General features: G+C 38.5%; 1 protein-coding gene across 2 annotated transcripts in view; it reads right to left on the bottom strand.

Moving 5' to 3' along the window:
• Positions 1 to 14,240, bottom strand: part of nos1 (nitric oxide synthase 1 (neuronal)) — a gene marked incomplete at its 3' end in the record, with an annotated part of 55,919 nt that overhangs the window by 34,264 nt on the left and 7,415 nt on the right. For both annotated transcript variants that reach the window (XM_083527301.1, XM_083527302.1), the window contains exons 4-7: positions 5,784 to 5,921; positions 2,105 to 2,247; positions 1,859 to 2,021; positions 1,622 to 1,713 (exon numbers count right to left, since the gene is read on the bottom strand). In XM_083527301.1, the coding sequence (XP_083383427.1) occupies positions 1,622 to 1,713; positions 1,859 to 2,021; positions 2,105 to 2,247; positions 5,784 to 5,921 (536 nt within the window). The remainder of the gene's footprint in view (positions 1 to 1,621; positions 1,714 to 1,858; positions 2,022 to 2,104; positions 2,248 to 5,783; positions 5,922 to 14,240) is intronic.

Here is a 14,240-nt window from a genome sequence, read left to right as displayed (position 1 = left end):
TCTGGCTACATTAATTTCACCCCAGTATGTGCCTAATGGCCCATGAGGGACCAGTGTGCCATCCAGAATGTGTTCCTATGTTCTCATGCACAGTGCTCATAAGATCTAGAGTCAGAGCACAAGGATACAAAAATAAAAAGGATACAAGGATAACTTATTTTCTTTGATGTAGAAGACGGGTCTGTCGGTAAAAGACAATAACATGGGCCAGAGTGACTACCAGTATTATTGTGAAAATTGTATTATGATTTAAAGTTTATTAATTAATTAATTATGCCTCCTAATGCTCAATTAGTTTATTATTTTGTTATGCACTGAACAAACCAGACAACTGAACATGACTTTTTAATAGATATATCGCCTATTTAAAACACATTATTACTTTCATAGTGATATTTTTCCATATTCATCAAAACATTTACTTACTTATGCATATGTTTGGTGTGAATCAGACCAACAGTTTTGTTTGGCTATGTTAATAACTAGAGGTCAGTCGATTTTACCGATAGTGAGTTTTGATTGCTCTTGCCAAAAACCTGTTTGTTTTTTAAATGGATACTAGATAAAAAAATTAAATAAAATACATACACCATGCAAAATGGTACTGAACTTTATTACAAAAAAACAATAATAATAAAAAATAAACATTACAGAATCATAAAAAAGGAAATAAATATGAATATATTCATTAATAAATATGCTTATATAATTTATAAATATTAAATATAGCATGCTCCATGCAGTGCACAGTCTCACGTGTAAAAACAAACAGCACGTGGCATCAGTGATTCCCCCCTAGAGGTTGCTCTCATAATGACAGCGGAGGGAATGCCGGAAAAACTATCGATATGGATTTTATGTATTAATAATATAGGAAGGTTTATTAGCAAATACAGATATGATGAGAGTTAAACATTTATTTAAAATTACATTTAAAAAAAAATGCGCCTCTGGCATTGCTCAGAGGGCCGTTCCAAATGTGGGGGTGGGCCGTAGTTTGGGGACCCCTGTTCTGAAGGATGCCGTGGAAAACGTGAGTGCAGCCATGGGGACGGGACCGATGTTTGGACTGACAGTTCCTGATGATGTAATGATGGAATCATATGTTTGTAAGCGGAGATAAAAAAAATAAAAATAAAAATAAGACACTTTCCGAGGAGAAAAAGGATGAAAGGGTTTTCCTACTGCGTCTCTATCTCTTTGTGTCTATCTTGCCTCTTGACTTGGCTTCAACCAAGCCCTCCACCCTCTGACTGCTCCCCTCTTCCAGGCTCTGATCAATGCATAACGAGACACTAATTAAGCTGAACACAGACTAGGTGTCATATATGATTAGCTTTGTAGTCAGGCAGAGATAGAACTCGGCTCCGTAGAGGCAGGTGCCACCCACAGGGAGCTCTTGAGAAAGGTGATGAAAAGAGGTAGATAAGCAAAGCTGAGAAAGTGTATAGATGATGATAAGGGGAGAAAAAAATACAGAGCTAAAGGAAAAGTGGAGGCGGGAAATAAAATGAATAATCGATATAACAACAGATGAGTAATACGTTTCTTCATACTCAGGAAAAAATGAGTAATCCCCCCCTTATCCCTCAAAAAAAAAAAAAGTAGCTCCATCACTTACCTGAGGTTGCCTTTGTTAGTGGCATATTTGATGTGATTGCAGATATAATTAAACATTCCATGTGCTGTTGTGCAGTCTCGAGCATCGAACACCTAGTCGAAAACAACTCCCTTATTATCATCATAATCATTGCATAATTGCTGTAATTCTGGGTTTGTTTTTGCGCATACAGATGGCTCGCACTAGAGTAAATAAAATAGTTAGAGCGGCAATGAAACTAAAGTTTCAGGTCTCTACCTGTAATTTGGACCATTGGATCCTCCCTACGCAACGAGCCGCGTTCCTCCAAGCGTGTTTGGCGCCGTAGATTAGCTCAGTGTCTTTAAGCTGATATGTCCCGGACGATTCGATCTCCCTTTTCACCTCCTCCAATCGGTCCTCGTGTGTTTTGGATCCACACCTGCAAGCCAACCATGAATGGAGCCAAAAATGAGCCGGAAAAAAACAAGCATTAACTGCTCATGAAATGATGCATGCTCCTGCCTTTTTATCGAAGTGTAGTACTGATTGATGAAGTCTGAAGCCAGTGGTAGCAGCTCATCTTTGGTTTGAACTTCATCTGGTTTACTTCGCATGCTTGGCGTCATCACAGAGCCTATACACACTCTTTCGTTGCAAATTGGCACCTGCAATTGACAAAAGGTCCGGTAAGTGACAAAAAGTTTGCTGTACAGTATATCTATAGCAAATGGGGTAGATTTGGTGTTTGTGGGTTGATCATATACATTCTCCTTTTACACTTCCATCTTTTTATGTACCTCATGCTAACAAATGTCAATTATAAAATGAATATTTACATATACATACACTTTCTGCACACACACCTGTAAATAATTAAACCTTTCCTAAGCCTTATTATTACTATTTTTCCTTATTTCCTCTTCTCTTTACTGTTTAATATTGTTTAATGTTTGCTGTTGTTTGCCTGTAACATTTATTAAGCATTTTATAATACAAACATTCACTGACATCTGTACATATTGCAATAAACTTGACCACTTAAAACTTGGATGGTTGTAAGTTCAAATTCTAGTGCTGTTCCTTTTGAATATTTCTTTCTGAATATTTCCTTTAAAACTGTTCCCACCGATCAGCAAGTGTTTCCAGATCATATGATAACTAGCAACTGTAGAGGGTAAAAACTAACATATACTTCCTCTTATATGCTAATTACATGTACAGAAAGCATCCTGACTGTCAAAATTAAGCACAATCTGGTTTAGGGCCGTAACACTCTGAGAATTGTCTGATCTTGCAAACAAAAAAGTGTGGCCTGGTTAGTATATGGATGTGACAATACCAGGGAATACAAGATGCTGTAGGCTTTGTGTCGCAAATGGCTATTAAACTCTGGTTTACTGATTACAAGCTACCATTGTCGGTCTCTTGAGCACGGCCTATACGCATTTACAAAAGGCTTCTGCTTAGTTTAATCTGTTACAGAAACTTTTAAATGTATATCTAACCCTGCAACAAAGCGTTTTCCTTGCAGTTAAATATTTTTAAGAACTGATGGTTCTGTAGCGCACAAACAAAATAGAAGCACTTGTTTGATTTCCTAGGTCACATAGGACAGTCATTGGATGTATTTACAATTTTCACCTAAATCAGGTTGAGTTAAATGCTATAATCATTCCTCAGGAGATTTCTGTTGTTCAACCATTAAAAAAAAAAAAAAAAAAAAGCGATTTAAAAGTTTTATAATCTTGTTCTAAAAACTGCTATAATAACTTACACCAACTATTTACACTTGCCTCTCAAATAATGGTTTAAGTAGAATCTCGATAGGAAGTTGGAAACCCTACAGTATCAAAAGCAGTGTCCTTGAGGACCCCTTTTTTAAAGGGAAAACAAGCCAATCTCAATGGAAATTGTCAGCATCTAAAATGTACTCAAGGTCACAAGGGGGCTTTCTACGATTTAAAGTAGTATACTTGAAACCTTTTCAGAAATAAAAAAAAAAGCCCTGTGTTAAAGGGTTCTACCTAAAACCTTTAAGGGGTTCTATTAGAAAGACCAACCAATACATTTTTAAACATAAATCTCAATAAATAAGAAGATAAAAAGATAAAGAAATTAAGAGATGTGATAAATCTGATATATAAAAATATTCTTCTTCTTCTTTCGGCTTTTCATATTAGGGCATCTCCATATCCCCCTGTCCTCTACATCTGCCTCTTTTAAACCAACTACCTGCATGTCTTCCCTCACCACATCCTTAAACCTCCTCCTTGGTCTTCCTCTTTTCCTCTTTCCTGGTGGCTCCATCCTCAGCATTCTCCTACTGATATACCCCATGTCCCTCCTCTGCACATGTCCAAACCATCTCAATCTCACCTCCCTCACCTTGTCCCCAAAACATCCTACATGCGTGTCCCTTTAATAAACTCATTTCTAATCCTGTCCATCGTCGTCACTCCCAACGAAAACCTCAACATCTTCAGCTCTGCTACCCCCAGCTCCACCTCCTGTCTTTTACTCAACGCCACTGTCTCTAAACAATACAACATCTTAGGTCTCACCACAGTCCTATAAACTTTCCTTTTTACTCTTGCAGATAACCTATCACAAATCACTCCTGCCACTCTTCTCCACCCACTCCACCCTGCCTGCACTCTTTTCTTCACTTCTATAACACACTCTAAAGTACTTTGCACTGTTGACCAGAGGTACCTGAACTCCTCTCCAGCGCTTACCTCGTCCTCTCTAGGCTCTTCTCAACCTGCTCCCTACTATCACCAGAAATGACAATATCATCCGCAAACATCATAGTCCATGGAGACTCCTGACCCCGTCCATCAACCTGTCCATCACCACTGCAAACAGAAAAGGGCTCAGAGCTGATCCTTGATGCAGTCCAACCTGCACCAGGTATTTCAGGTCCATTAAAAGAAAACTTCATTGTCCAGTCTTCAGTTGATTACCTTCCCAAAACATAAAATAACTCAAACACAGAATCAAGTCTGCATTTAATGTAGCCTGTTATGTCTCCGTTAAACTTAGATGAGTTTGTTCAATTGCATCTAGTCATGTGAATGTAAGACATCAGAAATTATAAAAGAAATACAGGGGGAGGGGGGTGCATAGAGAGAACAAAAGACAGCTTGGTCCTTGCCTTGAGCAAGCTCATATGGTCGGTGTAATAAGATTAAAGTTAAAGCGCACAGTCACTTTGGGTAGCCATTAATGCGGTCACTATGGTTGAGGCCAAGCAGAAATTTAATGACCGTCCGGCGCCGGCTTGCGCTGCTAAAACAGGTGCAGGTGCCTCAACCACCCACTCAAGTCTGGTGAAGTGTAAAGAGCCTCACCCCAATGACCCTTCATGCCATCTGAAAGAGCTTGGCCAAGATTTCACCCCAGAGCAAGAACAGTGAGAACAAATTGTGAAGGTGGAGTCTAAACCAAAAGTAAACATCAGAAAACAAAGCAAGATGGCTGAATCTCTCCTGTAGTCAGGACCACCGATTGATTGATAGATAAATGGCTCGTAGCGTCAGAGTGTTAAAAATAAAACAAAGATTTGCCTCTGCACATCCTCTAGCCCAGAGGCACCATGAATTCAGCCATGCAGCTGTCTCTTTCTGTGGAGCAACCCAAAAAAAAAAATCTGTGTGATATATTATAAAATCACGTGATCTGTAATTAACGGTGATTAGCATGCAACAGCAAACTCTCATGAAAGCGTGTAGAACCTAACGTCCCTCTCTTCCACTTGGTTAGAGGAAACTGAAGGACGTAAAGATGTTCGTGAGGGTCCTCCCGCTTATTTCCAAACACTAACTCATGTCTCCACAAAGAACCAAATCTAAATTTGAACTTCGAGTTGACGTATGGAAAGGAGAGAGACAGCAAGATGTACTGCTAAAATCAACCTCACGTGTGATTTGGAATTAGAATGAATGGGAAATCGATTAAATATTATTAATTAATTAAATTGAATCGATTAGCTATTCATTCCAAATCTATTTTATAATAATTTATTATAAAATTTATATTTGTAAATAAGAAAATAAAAAAATAAATATTTAAACAAAAATTTCCTTTACTTGAAAAGTGGAATAAAATTGTTTTAATGTATTATTCAGGAACTTTCAGGTCAATATCTGTCCATAAACGTGAGTGGTAATGAGTGTTAAAGTGTGTTGGGTTGCAGTCCTACCTGGCTGCAGCCGTGATGGAGCGTGTCATTGTACACCAGTCCACTCTCCCAATTCTTCACCTTCATGAACCTCGGGCATTTCGTTGGACTCCCATTTTGCTGGGTTTTAACCGGAGACACACTCCCATGAGATAATGGCTGTGGAGGAACAAACAAAACGAGGACAAACTTATTTATGTAATAGCTGAATTGATGATGGAGGTGATGGTCCATTTCCTTTGTATATAAATAGATGCATATCATTAAGAATTAGCATAAAAAAAAGACAAAAACAAAAAAGTAAGCAAAGGAAAGTAATATAATCCATACAACATCTAAAAATATTTGTACTTGTTTTGTTTTATTTAAAATTTACAATAGAAAAAAAATGTAATTGAATAAGTACACACACATTATATGGACAAATGGACACCCGAACATAAGATTGATATTTTTGAATATCCAATTCCACATTTAGTCCCCATTTACTGTTATAATAACCTCCACCTTTCTGGGAAGATGTAAATCCAAATTTTTGGAGGGTGCTTGTTGAGATTTGTGCTCATTCACCCACATTTGTAAAGTCAGGTACTAATGTAGGTGAGGTAATGAGGACTAGGGTGCAGTCAGAATTCCAATTTATCCCAAATGTTTTAATAGGGTTGAGGCCAGAGCTTTATAGCAGGCAGCTCCAAATCTTCCATTCCAAATAATGTAGATCTTCATGGAGCTGGCTTTGTGCACTTTATGCTTTTTTTCTTCTAAAACAGGTTTGGGTCTCCTAGTTCAAGTGAAGGAAAAATTTCATGCCACCAAATCCAAAGGCATCCTATACAATTGTGTGCCTCCAATGTTTTGATAACAGCCTGGGGCTGGAAAAGTACATACTTGTGTCCATATAGTGCATGTAGAAAACCCATGTTCTCTCATTTAATATATATATATATATATATATATATATATATTTTTTTTTTTCCTCATTGATTTTTTAGAAAAAAATTATTAACCAGCCAATATTAACATTGTTATACTATTCAAACTATTCATTACAATAAGAACTCATGCTCATGTTTAAGATGAACTTAAATTCACAATATTTTAATCCTATAACATGGAATCATTATTCTGCTTCCTGTTCTAACTGTAAAATCAGCAAAACCAGGCAAGACAATTAAGCATCTCGTAATCGAGCCTCAGACTTTCACGCAGGAATGCCGATACTGACTTTCTGTTTAAAAGCTGTGTGCAAATTGTTTTTGAATCAGTAACTATAGAGCACTTAACTTTGCAGAAAAAAAAGAAATCAATCTAACTGCCCTCACACAATGTGTCCATTTCAGACAGTGGCTATTTTTCACTATGCAGGCACCTCAAGGAAGGGTGGAATTGAGTCATTTTCTATGGACATGAATGAAAATTTCAATCAATGCCCATTGGCATCTGTTCTCCTCTTTACTGGCAATTGATCTTTTCATGAATGGATCGGATTCTTACAGAGCCGAGCATTTCAGCACTAAAGAGCAATACTATGATTATGTCTCAAAACACTTTGCAGATATGGGGTGGAAATAAGGGCGAACAGTAAGAGCTGTGCTCATTGATCTTTCTCCAAAAAATGGTAGGGTCTTCATTTTACCCAAACATAGAACATGTTCTATAAAAAATGCAATTTAAGGGAGTCCAAAAATTCAAAGAGAGTGGATGTGGTGTAGGATAAAAGTAAAGCTTTGCCAGTGTTTTAATTGTTGTTCTTGCTCTTAGCAGAGGTCTCGAACAATACAAATCTACTCTTTTTAGAGTAGACAGAAAAGTACAAAACCTCTATTCAGATTGTGTCTACATTATAAAAAATGTGTTGTCTAACAGCTTCTCACAAATTTCCATAAACATCAAGTCTTTACTATTCCATATGATAATTCATTCCAAGGTCATTTTCCCAGAATCGCTGAGCTTACGGTTTCATCAGTTCCAGTTGATAGACCTTTTTTGCGGGTCTGTTTCTATTTCTAGCTCTGCCTTGGAGAGGTTTTTAAAAGGATTCAATCATTTATCTAGAATCATTTTTACAAAACAAAAACATCTGGATGTACAGTATACATCAAAAGCCTATATACAGTGTAGAGATTACACTATGATTTATGTTTATGTGTGAAGTGGCTCAGGGTGTAAGCACCGTTCACTCGTGAGTTCCCTGCATAGCTTCTTTTTTTTTTTTTTTTTTTATCTTTAAAATCCAACGACTGAAGAACACTCAAGGCAAAAATAACGTTGTATGAAGTCTGGAATTTGAAAGGAGTTCAGATCTGTCCAATATCTAAAATCCAAATCTCCAAATCAAAGCCTGGTCAATAAGCTTGATCCTGGGCAGGGCCAAGGTGGATTTGGAGCCTATCCCAGTACCAATATGTGTGATGCAGGAATACACCTTGAATGGAATACCAGTTCATATATTTAGAAATAGTAAAAATGTAACGACCAAGCCAATGGGTGGAAGAAGGAAACCTGAGAACCAAGAAATGGCCTTAGGGAGAAGATGACATGCATTAACAAAACTCAATTTTATCATTATTAGTAGTGGAAAAATGTCATCTATAGCCTGTGTATTGATGTTGACATCAAGCACTATTTGACTTTCATTTTAGGATTTAATTTACACTTACAGTGAGGAAAATAAGTATTTGAACACCCTGCTATTTTGCAAGTTCTCCCACTTAGAAATCATGGAGGGGTCTGAAATTGTCATCGTAGGTGCATGTCCACTGTGAGAGACATAATCTAAAAAAAAAAATCCAGAAATCACAATATATGATTTTTTAACTATTTATTTGTATGATACAGCTGCAAATAAGTATTTGAACACCTGAGAAAGTCAATGTTAATATTTGGTACAGTAGCCTTTGTTTGCAATTACAGAGGTCAAACGTTTCCTGTAGTTTTTCACCAGGTTTGCACACACTGCAGGAGGGATTTTGGCCCACTCCTCCACACAGATCTTCTCTAGATCAGTCAGGTTTCTGACCTGTCGCTGAGAAACACGGAGTTTGAGCTTCCTCCAAAGATTCTCTATTGGGTTTAGGTCTGGAGACTGGCTAGGCCACGCCAGAACCTTGATATGCTTCTTACAGAGCCACTCCTTGGTTATCCTGGCTGTGTGCTTCGGGTCATTGTCATGTTGGAAGACCCAGCCTCGACCCATCTTCAAATGCTCTAACTGAGGGAAGGAGGTTGTTCCCCAAAATCTTGCAATACATGGCCCCAGTCATCCTCTCCTTAATACAGTGCAGTCGCCCTGTCCCATGTGCAGAAAAACACCCCCAAAGCATGATGCTACCACCCCCATGCTTCACAGTGGGGATGGTGTTCTTGGGATGGTACTCATCATTCTTCTTCCTCCAAACACGTTTAGTGTAATTATGACCCAAAAGTTCTATTTTGGTCTCATCTGACCACATGACTTTCTCCCATGACTCCTCTGGATCATCCAAATGGTCATTGGCAAACTTAAGACATGCCTGGACATGTGCTGGTTTAAGCAGGGGAACCTTCCGTGCTATGCATGATTTCAAACCATGACGTCTTAGTGTATTACCAACAGTAACCTTGGAAACGGTGGTCCCAGCTCTTTTCAGGTCATTGACCAGCTCCTTCCGTGTAGTTCTGGGCTGATTTCTCACCTTCCTTAGGATCATTGAGACCCCACGAGGTGAGATCTTGCATGGAGCCCCAGTCCGAGGGAGATTGACAGCCATTTTTAGCTTCTTCCATTTTCTAATGATTGCTCCGACAGTGGACCTTTTTTCACCAAGCTGCTTGGTAATTTCCCCGTAGCCCTTTCCAGCCTTGTGGAGGTGTACAATTTTGTCTCTAGTGTCTTTGGACAGCTCTTTGGTCTTGGCCATGTTAGTATATGGATTCTTACTGATTGTATGGGATGGACAGGTGTCTTTATGCAGCTAACGACCTCAAACAGGTGCATCTAATTTAGGATAATAAATGTAGTGGAGGTGGACATTTTAAAGGCAGACTAACAGGTCTTTGAGGGTCAGAATTCTAGCTGATAGACAGGTGTTCAAATACTTATTTGCAGCTGTATCATACATATAAATAGTTTAAAAATCCTATATTGTGATTTCTGGATTATTTTTTTTAGATTATGTCTCTCACAGTGGACATGCACCTACGATGGCAATTTCAGACTCCTCCATGATTTCTAAGTGGGAGAACTTGCAAAATAGCAGGGTGTTCCAAATACTTATTTTCCTCATTGTAACTGCATTAATATAACTTCTTGATTTTTTTTCCTTCACTTGAACTTCTTGGGTGTATCTGCATCAAAAGACCTATTGAAGGATTAATTAACAGTGGCATTACATGCAAATTTTTATTCAAGGTAAAACTACAGTAAATCAAAATCAAGCTTCTCTGTGAATACTACCTTCCTGGATGTAGCAAAATAAAGAGGCCAAGCAATTCAGAAGAATCAGAACATGTCGTTTCATGGCATTTAGGTTGAGGAAAGCTGATCGGGATCATTGTAGGTATGTGGATTTCGGGAAGCATTCTTTAAGATGTACACAATTTGAGAACTTTTGCTCCAGAAGAAAGCAGGTCTTGAGCTATTTACAGCTCCGTGGATGTGTCATTTCATAGCTTTTCAGTGAGCAAAATAAGGATTGCGTTAACCGGTCGCTGTGTTGCGAACACTATGTTGTAATTATTTTTCCACATGCAGAGCTTTAGAGACTTCATAGCACCTCGGTTCCGAGTTCACCGAGCACTTCCACTGCATGAGTGTTTCTTATTAGTCATAAAATTATGCAGGATTCAGCTTTTGGTGAGCAAAAATATGAGAAAAAAAAAAAAAATAGAAATATGAGAAATACACCGCTATTGCATGCGGCCCCATTAAACTACCGGACGGGCAGCTGGCGTTTGACGCAATCTATTAGACCTATTCGCCAGTAATGTTCATTATCTTTTGATTGCTAAAATGCTGCAAAAAAATGAATGCAAATTGCTGTTTACAGACGTCAGATATAGACGCTCGCTTGGCTTAGTAAGTTGAGATGTTAACATGGTGACTATTTACGGAAACAAAAACAAACAAGTTGTGCGCAAAAAAAACATTTTATATATATTGTTTTATAAAACTAGCAAGTCCTAAACTCTCAGACAGGAACCGGGAAAGAATCAAATAGCATTCTGATACACATTTCAGTCTTGCGTGAGATAACTCGGACGTGTGATCTAGCATTCACCGCGCTAGATTTTGCTATGTACAGTGTTTATCTTCTCTTTTCCCATCGTACATACAAAAATGTCTGCTTCCTTCTTCCTTTCACTGCACACGCAACCATTCTTGATGGTCCTCTCAAAGGGTGCCAATAATTTTGATCATCCAACTGGTCATTTACAGAACAAGTGTGACAGGGTGTGTCGTTACAAGGAAACAACAACATTGAAACGGCAAACGATATGTTATTAAAGTTGCAGCTTTTATCCATATACGGTTGCATCCGATGTTGTGGAACTTCTGCAAGATGTTCTCTTATCTTTTATGTGATACAACAGTCGTTTAGCTTCTTTCCTCTCTTTTTGTGTTCTACTCATCTTTACTATCACTGTTGAGACACTGTTAAAAAAATTTTAAGCAAGCAGCAGAGATCAAATAGTCAAAGTGGTCAACACCTTCTGACAGGAATCAAGCCTTCAGCAGTTATGTGGTATAAATACATGAACAATAAACAGGAGTTACTACAATGTATTTATTAGTCATTAGTAAATCTAGAGCACAAATGTAGTACAAGGTTTCTATAGAAACAGGACTTACAGACAAAGAACTCTGTGCTTCTGAACGCTGCAGAATTTGGCACTGCTTAACATTCTTGAATGTCTGAAATGATTTCATTATCTAGGGTTTCAATATAAAAACAAAAGCCGAATACGTCATACTATACTATAATTTTTTTACCTGAAGTTTCGAAATCATGTTTATATTTGACAGGAGTAGAACCTGATGAGATGATCTGCTGATATACCTGGCCCACCTCATTGTTTTATGTGTTATGGTTTTTTTAGGTGCTTTTCTGCTCACCACAGTTGAACAGAGTGATTATCTGAGGTGCTACTGTATATCCTTTCTGTTACTCAAACCAGTCTGTTTACTCATGTTTCTGCTTGCAAAACTGGATGTTTTTTGTTTTTCTCACCAAAAAAATGCAATAAAAAAAAAAAAAAATACTAAAACCAGCATACTCCAAAAACCACAAGTTACTGAGATCACGTTCTCCATTTTGAGGTTTGGTGTAAACATTAATCAGATCTCTTCCTGCATGATTATATGCATTCTGCATAACTGGACAAATGAGTGTTCTTCTTAAAATGACCATTGGAGTGTAGATGAACATGCAGAACATGCAGAAACTATAATACTTCCTGTTCTTTTTGGATTCTTTAAATTAAAGTGGAAATGATGTGGGAAAAAATGTTCAGCAAAAAAAAAAAAAAAAAAAAAAGCAGTTTTGGAAAAGAAATCATTTTGAAGGATACCATAAAAACCTCCCACCACCACCACCTCTCTGCTCCAACTCTGACCCATACACTTATCAGCTGTCAAGCAACCAAAGGGGTTAATCACCCAGAAGCTGTGTATTACTCCAGCAAATGACAGAATGACTCGCTCAACCCCTATGTGACCACACAGCTGCACTCTTTCATTTATCTCTTTTCTTGGATCGCGTCCCTTCATCCGGTTTGCATTCAGCGAGCGAAACACGTCACTAGTGGCATGTGTTGGGCCCTCTGCCTGTCCCGTTTCCCTGTACACCTCGGTGACGCTATGCCTCAGGTCAAAACCACACACATTCTTTCACAAAATCTCACACACACACACACACACACACACACACACACACACACACACACACACACACACACACACACACACACACACACACACACACACACACACACACACACACACACACCGGAGACAAACAAAACGCCTAACCACACACTTCACTCCGCAACAATGAGTAGGGTGGTGATTAGCTGGTCAATATTGATTCACAATTGTTCAGAAGGTAAAGAAAGATTTCTCAGCATGTTCAGTCAAAGGAACATTTGGTTGTATTATAATCTAATATTTTGTTAAAACAAATATTAGAAAAAAATAAATACAAAATGGCAAGTCGGTTATAAATACGTAATGCTAGTCAACTAATATTGAGATATAGCTGCTCAGGAAATGCGTTTTCATGTATACATGAATCTCTTTAGACTAATTTATCAAAATGATTATGGTTAAATAATGTGCATCAACATTAGAATAGTTAAGAGAAATGTACATAAGGGTATGGAAGTTTTAGGGTATTGTCACCATTTCATTCCACAGCTTGAGAATCTACTCTACATGTCCACATGCAAAATAAAGAAAGCAACAAAAACAACACCAAAACCCCCCGCATGGACAAGTTAGTTGCTTGTTAGCAAGCTAGCGACATATCCTACTATGTAAACATCCAAAAGAGAATAAACAACTTCTCTGGACGTGTTCTCTCTGTCTCTGATTGTCTTAATTTCTACACAGCTCACAAAAACCTTTACGAAGGGATTCAAATTCTGGCAAGTTTTAGGAATTATGGACACTTCTTTATATACTGTATATCATCATCTTTCGGCTTCTCCTATTGGGGGTCGCCACAGCGGATCATCCGTCTCCATACCACCCTGACCTCTATATCTGCCTCTTTTACACCAACTACCTGCATGTCTTCGCTCACCACATCCATAAACCTCCTCCTTGGTCTTCCTCTTTTCCTCCTTCCTGGTGGCTCCATCCTCAGCATTCATCTACTGATATACCCCATGTCCCTCCTCTGCACATGTCCAAAACATCTCAATTGGGCCTCTCTCACCTTGTCCCTAAAACGTCCTACATGTGCTGTCCCTCTAAAAAACTCGTTTCTAATCCTGTCCATCCTCATCACTCCCAACATCTTCAGCTCTGACGCCTCATATTTTTTTTTAACTTTTGCTGCCAAAACAGTTCTGACAGTCCCTTTGAGCATTAACAGCATTAACTTCTTCAGCGATTGGAGCTACAGGACCTCGTCTGTTGGATCGGACCACACAGGCCAGCCTTCGCTCACAACCAGTCACAACATTCGCAACCAGAGTAGACAAGGTCTATCCCACAAGAGCTGCAGTTTTGGAGATGCTCTGACCCAGTCGTCTAAACATCACAATTTGGCCTTTGCAAACTCACTCAAATCCTTACGCTCGCCCATTTTTCCTGCTTCAATCACATCAAAATTGAAGACAAAATGTTCACTCACTAGCAGGTGCCATGATGAAGAGATAGTCTGTGTTATTCACTTCACCCATCAGTGCTCATGAAGTTATGCCTGATGTAGTCAGTGTCTATTCTACATAGTAGCTAAAAGTAGCTTCTGCTTGTTCTTCACTTGTCCTGATACC

Source organism: Silurus aristotelis (genome assembly GCF_946808225.1).
Source record: "Silurus aristotelis genome assembly, chromosome: 23".
NCBI lineage: Eukaryota > Metazoa > Chordata > Actinopteri > Siluriformes > Siluridae > Silurus > Silurus aristotelis.
Note: the sequence above shows the minus strand (reverse complement) of the source record. Positions and strands in the feature narration are given on the sequence as shown.